Source organism: Balaenoptera musculus, chromosome 14 (genome assembly GCF_009873245.2).
Source record: "Balaenoptera musculus isolate JJ_BM4_2016_0621 chromosome 14, mBalMus1.pri.v3, whole genome shotgun sequence".
Lineage (NCBI taxonomy): Eukaryota > Metazoa > Chordata > Mammalia > Artiodactyla > Balaenopteridae > Balaenoptera > Balaenoptera musculus.
Genome location: NC_045798.1, coordinates 2,203,552 through 2,224,067, shown reverse-complemented (window position 1 = coordinate 2,224,067; position 20,516 = coordinate 2,203,552). Strand labels below are relative to the sequence as shown.

Genomic DNA, 20,516 nt, shown 5'->3' with positions numbered 1-20,516 from the left:
GGAAAGGAAGGAAAGAAGGAAGGAAGGAAGGAAGGAAGGAAGGAAAGAAGGAAGGAAGGAAAGAAGGAAGGAAGGAAGGAAGGAAAGAAGGAAGGAAGGAAAGAAGGAAGGAAGGAAGGAAGGAAGGAAAGAAGGAAGGAAGGAAGGAAGGAAAGAAGGAAGGAAGGAATGAGTGATCAGGGCAGCAAGTGTAGCACGAGGGCCGTCCGTGCTGGAAATCAAATGGACACGCAAACTCTGGAAAGAACTCATCAGTCTTGTTCCATTCAAGTCTCAACCTTTCTCTTCTAACACTTTAAAGAAAAAAAAAAATCAGAGCTCTAAGAAATTACGAAGTCGACACATTCATCCTTCATTAGTTTTTCTTCCTGTGCTCCCCCACTGATGAAGCATCGGTGTGTCCAAAATAGAGACAAGGATGAACACAGGGGAAAAAAGAAGCAAAAGAAGTTGGATGGTGCTCAGGAGAGACTTTGGGGGCTGAATAACAGACTTGGCTCTAGCGCACTTTCCCCTGCATCAAGTGCTTGGTAAACAAAACTCCAGGCTCGTGGAAAATGATGCTCTGCTGAGAAAAACTGACCTGTCACCCTTGCTGGACAATACTTGTATTTCTGTCAGCTTATTATCTGTCCTGGAAATTCCCAGCCTGGGGACACGGTTTCTGGGGAGGCAGTGAAGGAGCGTGCGTCCCAGGCAGGTATCTCCAGGCACCGACAGGTCCCTCCCACACGGCAGGGGAAGAGAAGAGTAATATCGCTGTCTGTACCCCAGCAATATCCTTTCTGGAGAGCATCTAATGAAACAGTGCTGCTTAGCGGGCCAGCCGACTTACACTGACACGTAACAAGGCCTGCGACTGTGTCCATCGCACCGGCCCGATGAAATCTATCCTTAGCACGAGGTCTCCATAAGTGATAAGAGAAACAGCATGGGAAGTTATCTGCCCGATGCCACATGCTCCGCTAATAAACTCGCGAGGAGAAAAACCACTCTGACAGATAGGGGTCTCCACCCAGGCAGGGTAAGCCATCGTGTCCTTTATTTGAGATCAAAGACCTGGAGGGGCTGTCGGGGGATGGAAGGACCCACCGACTGAAGGAAGAGATAGATGTCTACTGCTCATCCCAGCTGGCGCCGGGGGGCGTCTGGGACCAGCACCTGTGCCAACGGTCACACTGGGCCCTGGCTGGAAAGGCTGGCTGCCCTCCCATGGGTGGGGGGCACCGGGCTTTGGGAAAGAAACGAAATGAGAGATAGACACAGGGACCCAAGACCCATGGCTCTGAAAGAGGAATCCTCAGACGCATTTGGAGAGAGACAAGGGGACCAAGGCCTGTGACTAAGGATGGGGCGGGAATTAACTTTCTTGGTCCCCAAACCATCAAATTGGGATACGTGGGGATACACATTCTGAGCTGCTCAGTGCCCCACTCCCCTCCCCTCCTCCCTCCCTCTGCTTTCTGTTCTTTCGTCTTCCTCCCTCTTTTCTCTCCTTATTTCTCTCCTTTTCTTTCTTCTTTTGTGTTCCCTGTCTCTCTCTTGTCCTTCGTTCATGAGATCACGCTGCACATATTGCCCTGACACTTGATTTGCTCACTTAGCAAACCATCATGTAAACCTCCCCAAGAGAGCAGCTGTAAACTTCCTCAAGAGAGCAGCTGTAAACCACAATGATTCCTCCCAATGCTGTCGCTCTGCTCTGTGGTACGGATGCCCCACGATTCACACAACCACGCCCTGGGATGAGCATTCGATTTAACCCCGTTACCTGTGCCCACACTACAGAACTGCAAACCAAACCATCATTTTGAACGCGTTCCTGTGTTTCTTACAGGGCATCTTCAGCATATTCCCAGAATGGAAGGTTGCAGGGTCAAAATAAACCTGTGTTTTTAGTTTTCATTGATGCTGTCAGGTTGCTTGCCCCCAGAGCTGAAGCAATTCATACCCTTTTCAATAATCCACAGGCGTGTCATTTTCCCTACAATCTCGCCAGCATCGACTGTTCGAGTTTTCCTTTGATTTTTTGCAGCTTAGAACATAATCGCATGTCAACTTAGGAGAAACTAGAGAGCGCAGGGACTGTTTCCGCGCCAGGAAGGAGAGGGAGGCGCTCCCTAGCCTGTGAGGAAGGGCTCGGGAGAGCAGCCGGCCGCCCGCACCCAGGTCCCCAGTCCACCGCGCACCTCCTCCCAGCCCCCAGCCTCAGCCCGGCTCACCTTCTGCAGGAGGTCGATTTCCTGCTGCTTGGCGTTGAGGACGGCCAGGGCTTGTTCATGCTCCAACTCCAGCTGCTGCCGCCGTTCCGCGGCCTCTCGCATGTGCTGCGTTGGGGGGAGGGCAGGTCAGGTCAGCCCAGCGTCCCGCAGGGAGCTGCGTCCTGGGTCCCCACGGCCGGCTCCCCGCTCTGACTCACCGCCTGCATCCCCGGCTTCTCCCGAGGGCAGCAGGACCAGCCGGGGAAACCCTCACACCCACAAGCCTTCCTCCCCCGTTTTCACATTTTCTAGTTTACATGCCAGGAGCACGTGAGCAGAGCTGCAGGTTCCCGTGCTGTGGAGGTGAAGCCCTCTTCTTCCTGTCTGGAAAAAATCCTCCCTTCTCTCCGTGTTTTTCCCCCAGGTCTTCTGCAAATACCAGCCAAGACCTATGGACCTTTCCCTACAGAGGGGTACTGTTCCAAGCTGTTTACTACCATTTAACTCATGTCATCCACAACAATCGTGGGAGGGAGGTACTGTAACTAGCCCCATTCTACAGATGGGAAAACTGACACACCAAGCTTTCCTTGTTTGCCACACATGGCGAGTGGCCGTCTGGGATTCAAATCGGACGCCTCCGTGGAGCCTCTGAATCTCAGGGTTTGGTCCTGTCCACTCGCCCTGGTGAAGCGGGGTGCTCAGCCCCAACAAGTCCAAATGCCCCCTCATTTGTCCCTCTGCAAAGGTCCCACCGAGGCAGGGAGTCCCAGGGCTGGACCTTTCCTCTGACCAGAGCATCTTCTCCCCACCTCTGATGATTTCTCGTCACCCAAAGTCATCCCCCAGGAGAACCCACCAGCAAGCATCCCAGGACACCGGGACCTCCCCGGCCCTAACAGTGACCACCTGTGAACCCTGGTGGGGAGGAAACATGAGAAATGACACCATGTAGAAAAAAGGCGTGGGTGGGATAGACTTTCACACAGGCAGAATCACAGGGAATGTTTCATGGCAAACCAGATGCACAACATTTGAATTCAGCTTCCTCCCCTCCCCTCCCCTCCCTTCCCCTCCCCACTTCCCCTCCCGTCTCCTCCCCTCCCCTCCCCTCCCTTCCCCTCCTTCCCTCCCTCCCTCCCTTCCTGCCTTCCTTCCCTCCTTCCTTCCTTCTTCTTTCTTTCCTATTCCTTTTTTATAACGAGATCTATGCCAAAGGTGGCTTAGCAATCAACATTTTGAAAATCTGGATCTTTTCACAAAAGTTTTAGCTATGTGTGCCACCTGGAGGGGCTGGCAGAGGCTGAGTCAGAGCTGCTCCCTTCCCGGGCACACGCCTCCTTTTTGCCGCTGTCCCTGCAGGCCCAGCCTCACCTCCCTGTGACCTGACATCCGAGGGCATGACCCATGGTATACAGACAGGAGACACCTTGATATAATGGGGAAGGGACCCTAACATACCTTCCTCCTTAGCTTGAATGTTGATGACTTATTATTACTACTTTTAAATTTTGTTTTAATTCTTTTACTTATTTTTATCCCCCAGGCTGGGGAAGGGGTCTCGGAGAGATAAGGGCAGAGAGGCACATTTATTCTCTTCACCATTTTTCCCAAGTCCATCCCACCCACTGCCACCAAAAGCTCTTTCCTTCTGGGAAAGATCTTGGCACTCAACGATTTTAACTGCGGATGGGGAAGCTTTGCGGGTTCACATCCCAAAGTTCTACGTTTTTGTTTTTGTTTTTGCATTAAAAAGTGAAGTCTTCCTGCCGCCCGTGTTGCACATGTTACATGCGTGGCGACATCACGCTCTGGCTTTGTCTCCAGTTTGGGGCTAAACAACCTTGCAGCCCCTCTGCTGTCTTACTTCCCTGGGAAGTTGCAATTTCTTGGCCCCTTGGTGGACCAGTGCTGGTTTCACTGTCGCTATGGAAACTCTCACCAGAACCCAGGATCCTGGGAAGTTAGAACCCCTCAAACATGAACCAAATCCCCTGAAAAGGTGGAAATGGGTGTGTTTGTCGATGACTATAGCCTGCCCGAGTTGGGACTGGAGTGGGTCGTTTGTGTCTATATGTGGGCGGGAGGAGAAACAGCACACACGCGTCTTCTTGCACCCGCTCCAGCCTCCAGCCCTCCTGCTCTGACTGCGCCTCGCCTTCCTGGACAGGAGGGGGGTTATTGCCACGTAGCTTCCCAAGAGCCAGTCTTGAACACGGCTCTCCAGGCCCTGCGGAGCTCTCATTACCAATTTGGGCCAAGCAATTTCTAATGATCTCTTGTACCAGATTTGACTCCCCCCTGCCCACCACCAACCCACCCAGATTCCCCGACCAGTGGCCCACGGCACCGGGCATTTTCAGGAACACTAAGACGAACCCCCAGAGCCTCTAAAGATGTCAGGAATTCTCTGAGCTTCCAAGAAACTTTGGAAATTCTTCCACAAACACTTGTCACTGACTCAGAGGGATATTACTTTTGTCTGGTGTTGGGTTTCTTCTTAAGGGCACTAGAGTTCATTAATACCTATCCTCCACCAACTTTCATGGGGTTGTCAGAGGGTTGAGGGGACCGTGTGTGTGAGGCTTTTCGTTCTAGAGAGGAGTATTTCTGTTCCATTCCTTCATTCATTTACTTCTGTATATTTATTCATTCAGCCAGCATTTATTGGGTACCTGTCATGTGCCACGACACTGGCATCCAGAACAACAGGGTCCTGCCTCCACGGATGGACATTCTAATTGCGCGAGCGGGTAAGAAAGGACATAGGCAAGCAAATAAACAAGGAAATGTCAATTGCAACAAGAAGCGTTAGGTCGAACCACTAAAATTGATAATTCAATCATTTTGACTTCTAAGACTGGCTATTTCACATAGCCTAATCCTGTGATGAAATGTCAATCCAATACTATATTGAAGACTCACTCATTCACTCGCTCACTCATTCATTCATTCAACAAACAATTACCAAGTACTTGTCATGTGCCAGTCACCACCCTGGGTTCTGAAGGTGACAGCAGTGAAAACAGGCACACACAAAACCAAGTCTCTTGGAGTTTACCCTCGAGAGGGAGAGACAGACCCTACCCACGTATATTAAACGATATGCAGTGTTTCAGGTGGTCCTAAGTGTTAAGGAGAACAATACGGCGTGGGACGGGGGGCTATGGAGCTGCAGGTGTGGCAGAGGCTGGAGGTATTCACTGAAGTGGCCGGAGCCTCACCAAGAAGAAGCGGAGACCAGAGGCAGGTGAGGGAGCGCCCCCGCGCCACCCCCCCACCCAGGAAGGGCCGTGGGAGGAGTCCAGGCGTGGGAACAGCATGGCACCTGGATGCCGCCCATTCCCACCGAGCCGAGGCACTGAGCCAAGCTGCTAGCAGGACTGTGGGGCATGGGGGCTGCACTGAGCTCCTAGGAAGCTTCCAGAAGGTTCCCTGCTCCGGACACCGCTCTCTGGTGCGGACAATGTCCCACAGGAAGGAAAGGGAGCCTTTATTCTCCATCACTTCAAGGAGGAACGTCTTTCCAGAGTGTGCCTGACGATCTCCCCTTTGGTCCTGCTGATGCCCACCCTGAGGCCAACCCCCGGCCGCGTGCAGGCTGAGGGGTCTTTGCACCCAGAAGGTGGGTCGTGCCCCTCCTCTGCTCAGAAGCCCTCAGTGGTCCTCGTCACCCAGAGTAAAACCGCGGTGCTGCGTGGCGGTGAGGCTGCACTCTGTCCGCCTCTCCCGCTCCGCTGCACACACCCGGGCTTTCTTACTCTTTCCAAAGACCAGGCAAACTTCCACCTCAGGGCCTTTGCACATGCTGTTCCCTCTGCCAGCCACACTCTTCCCCCATCCCCAATATTGGAAGAGCTTGTTCTCTCAAAGTCCAGGCTTTGCCCAAATACCACCTTCTCAGGGAAGCCATATTTAAAACTATAACCAACCCCCCTGCAGCATCCTTTTCTCCACCCCTGCTTTATTTCACTCCAGAGCACTTAGCACCATCTAATATATTTCACACTCTACTAGCCCACTGTCTGCTTCCCCTCCCTAGGATGTAAACAGGCTCCTTGTCTCCGGCTGTGGTCCCTGCCCCTGGACAGGTCACTCAGTAAATAAGCCATCCTTTGTGATCTTCCCTCGTGACTCCTCGGACTCAGCTCTGACCACCCAGTCTGTTCCAGCCACATTGGCCTCGCCCAGCTCCGGGAATTTTCTGAACATTCCCCAGCAGGTGCTTGCAGGGACGGTGATGGTGGAGGTGTGCTTCCGGTATTTCGGGTCAATAAAAGGGCAGGGTGAGGTGATCAAGAACCAGACGGCCTGGGTTCAAATCCCAGCTCTGCTGCCTCTAGCTAGTGACTTACCCTCTCTGGGCTTCATTTCCTTCTTCGGGATGAACTGTTTATTAGCATATGGATCAACTTTTAGATGGGTAATTAATTAACAATGTTGATTAGTTAATTATGAATGAACACCTGCTTCGAAAAGGGGTTTTGAATATTACATGACTTAGGGTACTACCTGGCATCTATGAAGCCTATTACCTTTTACTCTAAATATAAGAAAACCCCTTCCCATGGACCTTGTGCAGTATCATGTAAGGCAGGACCCTGTAATGCAGCTTCATGTAATAAAGTGTCATGTGATACAGTATCATGTGGTAGAGCATCATGTCATTTAGCATTGTGTAATAGAGCAACATGTTATAAAGTATCACGCAATTCAATATCATGTAATGCAGCATCATGTTATGAAGTATCACGTGATGCCACTTTAGTATAAAACTCAAGGTGCACGGGGCAGGGGGGTCGGGGTAGAATGTATCTGGTGACCAGGGACTCTACCAGCAAGGCAATGAGTGACTAGGGTGATGGCACTGGTAAGGTGATGGAGTTAAACAAAATGTGCTACCATTTAGTACGCACTGACTAAGTACCAGGCCCTATCTCACCCAACGCTGACAGCTGGGTGCTGTGGTCACTTTTACAATAGGCCACCGCCTCAGGGAAGCTGAGTGACTTGCTTAAGCCACACAGGGTGCTGCAGCAGAGCCTGGAAGCCACCCCAAGAGTGGCCAACCACAGAGCCGACCACTGACCCTTTGCTGGCCTGAGGCCACTTCTCCACGGCCGTCTTCACCGTGCAACTCTACCAGGGGCAGATCCACATTTTCAGGCTCCCGAAGGATGAACAATTATGCAGCTGTTTAATGATACTATTGTTCCAGCTAATCTTTGCGCTTCTGTTTATTTTGGAAGTGGTCACTGCCAAATGCAGCCTGTGTAATCTTTATTTAGCTTTGTGAGGGAAGTTATTAGTGGAGGAAGGAAACCATCTTCCTTACAAGGGTTCATTAGAAAGACTAACTGAGTACAAAATTGCTCCAGGTGTGCTGTCGCAGGCGTCGGGGTCACTGAAGGACAGAGGGGACACAGACACTTAGCGGGCTCCTCGCTTAGAGGCAAAAGGGGGACGGGGGTGTGTAGGTCAGATGGATGGGACCAACTGGGAAGGAGATAGCTGTCCTCAGGCGGACGGACCGGGTCAATATAAAGTAGTTTTCAGAAAAGCAAAATGTGTAAAAATATATGCCCCTCGGGGTGTTACTGATCAGGGCTCTTGGCCTTCCTTAATCAACAGAAATTGATAGAAGGTCAGACAAGAAATTCCGGCAAGGCTCTAGCGGGGCCTCTGCTGCGGCAGCGGGAGCGAAAAACAAACAACAGGTTCCCGTGCTGGCTCCTTATCTGGGGTGAGGGTAGGCGTGGGCCCAGGCGGTTGGGCAGAGGAGTAGCTTAGGTGGTCTGTCCACCGCTTGGGTGGTACTGAGTGCAGGGGGCATGCGCAGTGCCCCGCCTTTACTCCTGACACCCTGTTTTTCCTCCAGGCTCTTCAGAAGTAGCAGTTGGATTTTTTTTTTTTTTGGTCTTTTTGTATCTTTTTATCCATAATTTGCCCCAACTGCAGATGCACACAGTTATTTTTAGTCCCTTATAATTTCTTTGTATTTTCTTGCTTGAGGAGACATTTGTCCAGGTGCCGGCACTGCAGCAAAGGGTCCAGGTCTCAGCCTGTCTCAGAGGGACACGGTGTTTTGAGGTTAATTATGAGAAGCATCGCAGCTTGGGGGACACGATTAGCTGGGAACGTTTTTAGCTTCTTTTGCATCTTCCCACATCCTGCATGTCCCTTCCAAGCCAGGTTCCCCTCCAGCAGCTGCCCGCGTATCTGCTGCTTTTCTCAACACGCTGCTCACAGGGTGTCTCTGTTCACTGTCTCCACGGCCTCACACCCCACTCACCCTTCAAAGCTGCTTCACCCAGGCTCCCCTCCTACCACTCAGTGGGCAGCCTCCTGCCAAGATGACCAAGGGGCTCCCTGCTGTCCAAGCCAGCCGTCACTTCTCTGCCCAGGGACCCCATGCCTCAGCAGCATGTAACGTGTAACATGGCGGAGGGTCATGAAACTCCCTCCGCTCCCGGCCCAGGGATCTCCACACTGGCCCGGTGTCCCCTCTTCCTCTCCACTCCTGTCTGATCTCCGAACACTGGAGTGGCCGCTGCTCCGTTGACATTCTTTCTTTACGGGATCTTATCCCACATCCCAGTTCAACCGCCATTTACAAACTCACGCTGCCAAATGAAATCTTCACCTCTACACTCATATCCAAGTGTCTACTCCTCACCTCCATGTGGACGTACAAGAGGAAGCTCAGATTCAGCCTGTCCAAAACAGACTTTGACTTTCTTTCTTTCTCCAACCACTTCTGTTCCCAGGCTGCCCCATCCCAGCAAGGACCCCACCAGCCACTCAGTTCCTACAGCCAAAAAGCCAGGAGTCATTCTTGCCCCCCTTCCCTCCTTGCTCAGCATCCAAGTCTTTAGAAAATCTTGCATTTGCACCAACACCTTTCCTGGATGGGCTCCTTTCTCCGTGTCCACTGCCGTCACTGCCCGACCGGCCGCTATCACCCCTCGGCCGGACCATAGCCAGCCTTGGAGTTGGTCTTCTGCCATCGGTCCTGCTACCCGACAGGTCCCCAGGAGAGGCCAGGGTGCTCTCTCCCAAACACGGCCGTCTGCGATGGCTAATTTTGTGTCAACTCACCTGGGCTAAGGGATGCCCGGAGAGCTGGGAAAGCATGACTTCTGGGTGTGTCTGGGAGGTGTTTCTGGGAAGACATTAGCATTTGAATTGGGGAACTGAGTACAGCAGATGGTCCTCCCCAGTGTGAGAGGACACCATCCCATCTGCCTAGGACCCGAACGGAATGAGAGTCGGAGGAAGGAGGAATTCACGCTCTCTGCTTGAGCTAGGACATCTATTTTTCCTGCCCTTGGACGTCAGCCTCCTGAATCTCGTGCTTTGGGGGTCAGATTGGGACTTACACCATCAGCCCCTGAATTCTCAGGCCTTTGAACTTGGACTGAAGTACACCACCAGCTTTCCCGGTTCTCCAGCTTGCAGACGGCAGGCAGATCGTGGGATTTCTCGGCCTCCATAATTGCATGAGCCGATTCCTAGAATAAACCTCCTCTTGTATCTACATATCTCTCTCTGTATATCCGCCTGGTTCTGTCTCTCTGGAGAACCCTGACTGATACACTGTCTGTATATCCGCCTGGTTCTGTCTCTCTGGAGAACCCTGACTGATACACTGTCTGTATATCCGCCTGGTTCTGTCTCTCTGGAGAACCCTGACTGATACACTGTCTGTATATCCGCCTGGTTCTGTGTCTCTGGAGAACCCTGACTGATACACTGTCTGTATATCCGCCTGGTTCTGTGTCTCTGGAGAACCCTGACTGATACACTGTCTGTATATCCGCCTGGTTCTGTGTCTCTGGAGAACCCTGACTGATACACTGTCTGTATATCCGCCTGGTTCTGTGTCTCTGGAGAACCCTGACTGATACACTGTCTGTATATCCGCCTGGTTCTGTGTCTCTGGAGAACCCTGACTGATACACTGTCTGTATATCCGCCTGGTTCTGTCTCTCTGGAGAACCCTGACTGATACACTGTCTGTATATCCGCCTGGTTCTGTCTCTCTGGAGAACCCTGACTGATACACTGTCTGTATATCCGCCTGGTTCTGTCTCTCTGGAGAACCCTGACTGATACACTGTCTGTATATCCGCCTGGTTCTGTGTCTCTGGAGAACCCTGACTGATACACTGTCTGTATATCCGCCTGGTTCTGTGTCTCTGGAGAACCCTGACTGATACACTGTCTGTATATCCGCCTGGTTCTGTGTCTCTGGAGAACCCTGACTGATACACTGTCTGTATATCCGCCTGGTTCTGTGTCTCTGGAGAACCCTGACTGATACACTGTCTGTATATCCGCCTGGTTCTGTCTCTCTGGAGAACCCTGACTGATACACTGTCTGTATATCCGCCTGGTTCTGTCTCTCTGGAGAACCCTGACTGATACACTGTCTGTATATCCGCCTGGTTCTGTCTCTCTGGAGAACCCTGACTGATACACTGTCTGTATATCCGCCTGGTTCTGTGTCTCTGGAGAACCCTGACTGATACACTGTCTGTATATCCGCCTGGTTCTGTGTCTCTGGAGAACCCTGACTGATACACTGTCTGTATATCCGCCTGGTTCTGTGTCTCTGGAGAACCCTGACTGATACACTGTCTGTATATCCGCCTGGTTCTGTGTCTCTGGAGAACCCTGACTGATACACTGTCTGTATATCCGCCTGGTTCTGTGTCTCTGGAGAACCCTGACTGATACACTGTCTGTATATCCGCCTGGTTCTGTGTCTCTGGAGAACCCTGACTGATACACTGTCTGTATATCCGCCTGGTTCTGTGTCTCTGGAGAACCCTGACTGATACACTGTCTGTATATCCGCCTGGTTCTGTCTCTCTGGAGAACCCTGACTGATACACTGTCTGTATATCCGCCTGGTTCTGTCTCTCTGGAGAACCCTGACTGATACACTGTCTGTATATCCGCCTGGTTCTGTGTCTCTGGAGAACCCTGACTGATACACTGTCTGTATATCCGCCTGGTTCTGTGTCTCTGGAGAACCCTGACTGATACACTGTCTGTATATCCGCCTGGTTCTGTGTCTCTGGAGAACCCTGACTGATACACTGTCTGTATATCCGCCTGGTTCTGTGTCTCTGGAGAACCCTGACTGATACACTGTCTGTATATCCGCCTGGTTCTGTGTCTCTGGAGAACCCTGACTGATACACTGTCTGTATATCCGCCTGGTTCTGTGTCTCTGGAGAACCCTGACTGATACACTGTCTGTATATCCGCCTGGTTCTGTGTCTCTGGAGAACCCTGACTGATACACTGTCTGTATATCCGCCTGGTTCTGTGTCTCTGGAGAACCCTGACTGATACACTGTCTGTATATCCGCCTGGTTCTGTGTCTCTGGAGAACCCTGACTGATACACTGTCTGTATATCCGCCTGGTTCTGTGTCTCTGGAGAACCCTGACTGATACACTGTCTGTATATCCGCCTGGTTCTGTGTCTCTGGAGAACCCTGACTGATACACTGTCTGCATATCCGCCTGGTTCTGTGTCTCTGGAGAACCCTGACTGATACACTGTCTGTATATCCGCCTGGTTCTGTGTCTCTGGAGAACCCTGACTGATACACTGTCTGTATATCCGCCTGGTTCTGTGTCTCTGGAGAACCCTGACTGATACACTGTCTTCTGCTCACAGCACTCAATGGCTGCCACTGCACTTAGAACAAAATTCAAAATCTTTGCTGCAGCTGATGGGCCCCTCCGTGATGGGGCCCACTTCTCTGCCTGATCTCTTACTTCCCCCCTTCACTACGCCTTAGCCATGCCGGCCTCTGATCAGCTCCACTGTTACGTCAAGATCATCCCCACCCCCATGTCTTAGCATGTGCCATTCCACTGCCTAAAATGCTGGTCCCTGCATCTTCACATGGCTGGCCCTTCGCAGCATTTATCCCCTCCAGAGATTATCTTGTTTATTTATATGTTTATTTATTCTATGTCTTCCCTCCCCCTGCTAATCTGTGAGATCCACGAGATTAGAGAACTCATCTCCATCTGCTGATACACCCCAGGGTCTAACACAGTCTCTGGCACACAGTGGGATGGCATAAATGATAGGTCAGAGAAGCCCCTTACCCAGAACATCTTCCCCATGGCTCCAGCCCACCCTCACCTTTAGTCTCTCCATCACTGATGGTATCTATCATTATTCTGCATATAACAGATGTATTATCATTATTATATGCACTATTATTATTCCGCACATAATATGTGCATTATTATTATACATGTATTATTATTACCATTATTCTGCATATAGACTATAATAGGCTTTGTACTGTTCTGATTTATTTTGTGTAACTCTCACTTTCTCAATTGGACTCTAAATGTCTCTTCCACGCCCATACTCCACAGGCAGTAGAAGCCTAATTCACATTTGCCAAATGGAATTCAACCAATGCTTATGGATGGAAGATCCACCCTGTGGCTGTCAGAAAACTAGATTTCTGCCTTTGGAGAGACTAGAGGAGATACAATTCTCACCACATTTTAACCAAACTGTGAACCAGACACATCAACTAACTCTCCCGGAGGGAAACCATGCTGGCAGGGGAGTGTCATTCATTTGTCCAACGTCCTCTAGGAGATGGGCTTTGAAGACTGAGGAAGAGTAGAGTTAAATGGATGGTGAGAAAAAGTGTAAACTAAAAATAAGAGAGAGATTGGTTTTTAAGGCTGAAATCTGTGGAGTTAAGTGGATGGTGGGGAGAAAAAATTAACTCAGGCGACGGATGGGGTTGGACCTGCGAGTTGAACGTTAGTAAGATCTGTGAACCAGCCAAAGCAGAGAAACAGACAAGACTCAGAAACACACGCACGTACTGAACATACTCATATGTCCTGGCATAAGGATATGCTATTGATTCATCCGGTACAGCACTGATTTTCCAAATAGAGCCAGCAGATATGTCTATGTTGAAACACACATAGAAAACCACAGTGTTACAAGGTTAATATTTTTGAGCTATTCATCAATATTTCTTTCTGTCTCTCTTTCGATTTCTCCTCCACTCCTCCCCCACGTCCCATCCAGATGGCAGGTCCATTCTGCACTCATTGCCTCAGGGAGGGTGCACAGGGTGAAGGGCAGAAAAAAGGACTCTCCCGGGCTTTGGTGCACAAACCCAACACCGATGAACTACTTGTGAGAACTACCTGAGACTAGAACTTCCCTCCTCACCCGCAGAAAAACATTGCTTCATCAGAGGTTGACAGATAGGCTCACACGTGCATAGAAACTGGTGAATTCTGGAGAGAAGGGCTTTGGCTCTGCTTTCTGGAAAGTTCCAGAGAGGTGAGACCCTAGAGAACTTATGGCTAACGGGTGAGTCCAGAAAACAAAGCTTTGAACCACCCGGCAGAGGTTTCTGCACTACACTGGCATAACCAAGAGTCAATATGAACTCACACAACTAAACGATTAAATTCTTTAGTCCTTTTGTTAATTATACTTTGCAAGTTGCTAAGAGAGTAGATCTTAAAAGTTCTCATCACAAGAAAACAAATTCTGTAGCTAGGTACAGGGATGGATGTTAACTAGATTTATGGTGGTGATCGTTTTGCAACACAGACAAATATCAAATCATAATGTTACACCTGAAACTGATACAATCCTTTGGTCTTGTATTTTACAATGATGTCATGTAACTTTAAGCCTTGTCTCCAAAATGATGGGAAAACACTGTTAGACTGTGGCTTGTGGATTTTTAAAGCCTAGATGTAAATAATAAGAATTGGACAGAATGGTGGAAATCTCAGCATATTCATGCATGGGTGGGTGCGAGATGAAATCCTCCATCTTTCGGTATCATGTGGCCCCAACCCCAACTTAGGTATAACCCTGGTGTGCGCCGGTAAACTGTCCTAATGCTCTCAGATCCATGTCTCCCCGTTCCCTGCTTTGCTCACAGAGAACTACATTTCCCAGACGGCCTTGCCCCTGCTTCTTGGGGACTGGCCAATTGGAGGCACCAGAAGGTGGGAAGAAGAGAGAAGCCAGGTATTTCTCCCTCTCTCTGCTTCCTGTGTTGTCTCCAGAGGCGGCTCTTCCTCCCCTGGGGCTCTAGCTCCTGCTGGGCAGCCCTCACCCATGGCTTCAGCCTCTGGCCCTTGGGAAGACCATCACCCCGCCCCCATCTCTGCAGCCTTAGAGGTGATATCTCCAAGTGCATATTTGACTTCTCAGCTCTTCTACTGCCTGTGTAACTAATCCCCTGCATTAAAGTCCCTCCACCTGAAGACACCTAGATTGCTGTCTGCCTTTCAACTGAAATCTGGCTGAGAGACTGAAGGAAAAGGATGAAGCCAACTCCAAATTGACGTTACATTTCTAGCAGTCTTTCAAAATGAGCGTCTTAAGGGAATTAAGTAACTTTGGGGGAAAATGTTATATTTCTTTCACTTGGGTTTTTACAATTAGATTCAAATCTGCTTTATAGATTTACTGTGACGACTGGAAGAAAAAAATGAAAACCCATTGAAATCTGAACTCTGCTGACACCCTGCAAAGTAAAGATTAATCAGTCCAGGAACATTTACAGCCTGAGAATGGCTTCATTTACCTTACCCACAATTTCACTGGTTTGTTTTAATATCCCTTCGTTACTTTGCTTGAAACTTTTTCTACCAAAAAAAAAAAGAGATGGTTTTGATGCTTCTTCCCAACTAGGAAAAGTTGTTCCTTTCATTCTCAGTGTAGTTGATCTTGGACTGAGAGCTGCTTTAATGAGTCTGTATTATCTCCTCCCCTGGAAGGTAGGGCACAGACATGCAATCTCAGTGAGCCCTGAAGCCTGTGGCTTATGCATAGTGGGTGGAAAAAGTTCAAGGATGACACTCCCTGGGTCCAGGCCCCAGCCTTCTGTCTAGGAAGTCTTCTTGCCAAAACACCAAAGGCTGAAAGTCCAGTGGGCTGAGAACTTACTAGAAATGGGACAAGACACAAACATCTTTCCATTTTATTTCTGACATACATCCATCAGCTGAATACTGGAAACTTTAGAAATGATGAAAAAGGGAAACAAACACATCCTTCTATCTCGGTTTTCACCTTCCCTTCACAGTTACTGTGAAGATGTCCAGTGGATGGATGGATGGATGGATGGATGGATGGATGGATGGGTGGTTGGCTGGATGACTTTGACAGCTGTAGCTGTCCCCATTTCCCTCATTGTCCGGGCTTGCCAATCAGCCCCTCGGCAGGCCACCAAGTACTCCAGTGTTGGGCTAGCTTTCATGTCCCAGTAACGTTTCAAGGTCATTTCTGCCTCCCTGACTTCAATTAGGAGGTTCCCTCTTCCCTTAATGGTCTGATTTCCTCCTGAATATTCACGAATCCCCCTGTGCCCCAAGCGTAACTCAAACTTCACTTGCTCTAATTTGTCCCAATTACTCTCATCCTACTGATTTCCTGTTCTGCAATGGACGGTTGCTAATCTTCTCTGCCCAGCATGTATTTCCTGTTCAAATGATAGCAGTATCCTGAATTATCCCAAGGACATCAGCCTTTCCCTACTCTCAGCCTCACGTTTTGCAGGAGTAACCCCAACCCTTGGCTCCAGGGTTTGCATGTGATCTACACTCTTCTAGGTACATGAGCCCAAAGCTAGACCAAAGGGACAAATTTTGGTATCATGAGACATTTACTGGAAATATTAGGAAAGAAAGAGACATTCTCTTCCGTGGTGACTAAATTGGTAGGATGCAAGCCAGGAGATGTTGGGTACCATCTTTGACACGACTTGGTGAGAGCCTGCCTGTGAACTGGACTGACAGAAAAAAGCAGAGATAAAAGATGAAGAGAGACTATTCTTGATGACATCACCTGAGCACCTTGATTCAACCTTGCCTGAAGCCTAACCTCGCTCATATTTCCCACTTTATAAACCAATTATTGCTGTCTCTTAAAACCGTTTGACATAGGTTCGCATGAACTTTATCCCAAATGGTCCTCACTAAAATATTTTTCAACAGCATTTATGACTGCCACAAAACTTACTTAATTCTATAACGTCTCATATTATGCACTGAACCTTCATAACTTTTTAGTCTTGTTTCTCAAAATAAAGAGACAGCTGGTGGATCATGACAGTTTTGGAGTCCTTTCAATTCCCTGTTTTGGGGAAGAAACAGCCAGAGACCCAAAGGAGCTTTCCAGAAGTAAAATGACAACTTCTCAGCAGCAGAAGGGCACGGGGTGGAGTGGGGTGCAATGAGGTGGGGCGGGGGCAGGTGCTTGGTGCCATCTCTCTCCTGGGGCCAGGAAACAAAGTCCTAAGATCAAAGTCACTGGCAGCAAGTTTCGTTATTCAAGGAAATTACTCTTATCCACAGGGTACCTGTGGTGTGTATAGGTTGAAACCCATGAGTCCAGCATCAGAACCAACCAAGGGGGTTTCAGTGAAACTCTGGGCTGGATGGCCAGTCCAGAGGATTGAAACAGAGACCACATTTAAACCCACACCGGAACTTTGCCACCCTGGGAAAGGGCTCGGGGGGAAGGAGGGAGAGAAGTGGGCAGTCATGAGCCTTCACGGGAGCTCCTGATCCCGTGTGTGTGGCCCCCGCAGTTAAACCCTCCTAGGTGTTTATTGCAGATGGTACAACTGGTGGACATCTACATCCTTCTTGTTTCTATAAGCAGATTGCGGGCATGGTTTTCCCAGAGTGCCCTGCCCGAGGTACCTAGCCCCAGCCATCACCATCCTCCTCCTCATCTAAGCGTATAACGTTTACTAAGTTCTCGAGTATTGTTGTGCTAAGTATTTAACACGTATAACATATTGAATCTTCACAACAACACTTGAAGCAGGAAATATTTTATTCCCATTTACAGAGAAGGAAACCGAGGCCCAGAGAGGTTAAGTAACTTGCCCAAGGTTGCCCAGCTAGTAAATGATGAGGCCATATTTGAACACAGATCTGTGCTCACATTCTCTCCACTCATCTGTCTGCTCTACGGGAGATTTCCTGCAGGACCCCACCCTTATTTGTGGGATGTGCTGACATCCAGCAGACTTTGCAGGAAAGTCAATGCAAGAACCTTTCCTGCAGTGCCCTGGAGTTACTCCCTGTCCCTCTGGAGTTCTCAGGCCACTGAAGACACGCTGCCCTTGGCCACGTGACCAGTGCACAGAGCCCTCCGCATTTCTCCAGGGAGGAAATTTACATCATCATCACTTGTGTAAATTCCACAAGTCCTCATGATCCAGGCTGTCCCTGGGAGCACAAGGGGCCCCTGGGTCCTTGCAGAGAGTCTGGAGATCCCCGGCTTTCATCCCAAGACAAACCCCCACCAAATTCCTAAGGTTTGGCTTCTGTTTCCTTTTACAAATCTCTTCCCAATTCCAAGGGCACAGGCCATGTTCCATGGGAACATTTCACATCTGAAAAGTCCTGAAGATCGTGCGCCCCAGCGAGAAGCGCCTGTTTGATATGCTTTGCCTGTGGCAGGATGTATTTTTAAAGCGGTGATATTTATAGCCGGATGTCGGCATTAACACAAGCGCTTAAGTAGCCTACAAATGTCAAGATGCTGCTTCCCCGGGAAAGCTCAGATGTGACGTGGTGGGAACGAGTGCGGAGCAAACGGAGTCACCTCAGCCACGTTAGAGCAAAGGGGGATTCGTCTTCTGTTTTGGCTCCTGCCCTGCCTGGGCAACGAAATTCAGGAAAAAGTCATTTCCCTTAACAGGAGTTAACAGCGATGCTCTTAATGTCACATTCATGGGATCTGGTACGCCTGGTGGAAATAATGAAGCATTTCTGTGCCCACAATTTCCTCTTACGAGACACCCGGTGAAAAGAACACAGCACTTACTCAGTTCATGTCTTCAAAAACAAGAAGGCATTTAAAGCTGTTTGTTTTCTATGCCTTATGACTTCCTTTCCTGTCTGTGGAAGTCAGATTCATTCATGATGAGGAACAGCATGAAAAAGAGCCATGGAGGCCGAAATACATTTTAGCCAAAGTATCTCAGTTTCTCAAACTGGACAAAATTAGGAAGTCGGGAGCCCCTTTATAAAACATTGGAGCTCTCCTGATTCCTGATTTGTCCTTAAGCCTCCAGACAAGCCTCTCTCTTGCTCCTCTGACCCTGATGGATTGTGAAAACACGGGGACAGTGGCACTCAGGGTTATTAAGATCATCTTTCCAAAGCACAGTTTTCACCATGTCCCAGTGGTCCCCGCCTGCCAGGCCTGGGGATTAAGGCCAGCCAGGTGCAGGGCATATGGTCAGCCAGACCTGCGTTCAAATGTCATTTCTACCATGTATAAGCTGTGTGCTCTGAGGTGAGGTGTGTACCTCTTTGAGCCTCAGTTTCTTCACTTATCGAGTGAAGGAGAAGAATCCAACCTTCCCAAGGTCATTGCAAGGACCAGATGAAATACGAGCTTCAAAGTGACCTGCACAGTAATTACCTTTAATGCAATTATGGGTAAGTGTTGATTTTGTTTTTGCCATTTTATTTGTTTTCTGTTTGTTCCCTCTCCTTTCATCGTTCTGTTTCGCCTTTCCTGCCTTCTTTGCAATGATTTGAATGTTTTTTAGTGTCCCATTTCATGTATTTACTGGGTGTTTGACTATATATTTTTATATACCTTTCAGTGGTTGTTCCAGGGGTCTCAATATACGTGTTTAAATTAAAATAATCTATTCAGAATTAAATTTTGCCACTCCAAGTGGAATGTAGAAACACTACCACTGTCTCAGCATCTTTACTTTCTCTCTATGTCACGGTCTTCCCATGGATTATTACATCCACATACATCGAAAACCCTCAGTGTTATAATTTTTCTTTGAACTGTCATACATATTTTAAAGGACCTAAGAGGAGAAAAATAGCCTATTATATCTCCCCAGCTACTTACCATTTCTGTTTCTCTCATCCACCCAGGACTTATTGAGCACCCAGTATGTGACAAGTGCTAGCAACACCATAAAGACAAAAACAGAAGTGGTCCTGGCTTGTGTGGAATTCACCTTCTAGTGGTAAGGATAAGTGTTAATCAAATAAGGATATAAAAATGCAAACTTGTGACAAGTGTCATGAAAGAGAAGTGCTGAATGCTGAGAGTCTTCCATCACTAAAAGATGAGCCCTGGGGACATCAGCTTCCCTGGGGAGGTGACAGACGAGTGGATTTTTGAGGATGCATAGGAGTTGGTTAGAAGAGGGAAGAGCAAAGCATTCTATGCAGAGGGAGCAGTATGTGCAAAGGCCCTGTGGCGGAAGGGATCAAAGTGAGGTCAAGGGTGAAGGAAGGCTGGTGTGACTGGCATGGGGGGAGAGATGCAGAATGTTGGAGGGGAAGCCAAGGGGGCCGACAGGAACCAGACCACCAGGGCCTTGAAGGAATGTCGTCCTCATTCTCAGAGCGATGGGCAGCCAGGCAAGGATGCAAGGATGTGGATCAGGGTATAACATGAGGGGATTTGTGTCTGCAAAGACTGTGGTGTGGAGAAAAGATCAGAGGGGAGCCAGAGCAGAGGAAAGGAAGAGGCAGGAAGTTAGGAAACTTTTAATATAACCTGAGCAAGAGAGCAGCTGTGTGGTCTCAGGCAGCAGGAGTAGAAATTGAGGACAGTTAGGTTGGCTCAGGAGGTTTTTAGATGGCTTGCTTTAAACCTATAGGACTTTTCATGAATTGCACGGCCAGCACGAGGGACGGGTAATTGCACACCTCCGGATGGAGCAGCTGGGTAGATGGTGAAACAGGGAAACAGAATCCGATTTGGCTTCTTATTTCAGGGCCTGTGGGTTTGTGCTGAAATGGAGTTTACCTCCTGGACACGTGCTTTTGTTTATGCAAAAATAATTAATAATTATTAAATTATTATTTAATAATTGTGAAATCATTCTTTTAATAACTATTACATTAGTAAAAATAACAATCTAACTCTAACCCTAACTGAACACTTACTCTGTGCCAGATACTTGATGTTTGGAGTAGAATAACAAGTAAGTCAAAGGTCATCTCTGTTCTTATGAAGTTTACATTCTGCTGGGGAAGGGTATGCAGAAAATAAACAAGGAATCTGGCAAATAATAAGAATTTCAGAGATTGATAGAGGAGGATGAGAAAGCAAGGTGATGTGCAGGGGAGAGAGGCAGTTGTACCGATTCTACTGAAGCCGGTCAGGGAGGTGACATTTTAGCCGAGACCTACATGATGACAAGCAACGTTTTGAGGAAAGCTCTGGAGGCAAGAGCCAGCTTGGCGTGTGTCCACTGGCTGCAGGGCTGCGAGGGGCTGG

At 48.9% G+C, this 20,516-nt stretch overlaps 1 protein-coding gene across 1 annotated transcript in view; it reads right to left on the bottom strand.

Moving 5' to 3' along the window:
* RIMBP2 (RIMS binding protein 2) overlaps window positions 1-20,516 on the bottom strand; it is a 104,460-nt gene that overhangs the window by 71,846 nt on the left and 12,098 nt on the right. The window contains exon 2 of the mRNA XM_036823586.1: window positions 2,223-2,327. Coding sequence (XP_036679481.1) covers window positions 2,223-2,324 — 102 coding nt within the window. The 5' untranslated portion in view covers window positions 2,325-2,327. The remainder of the gene's footprint in view (window positions 1-2,222; window positions 2,328-20,516) is intronic.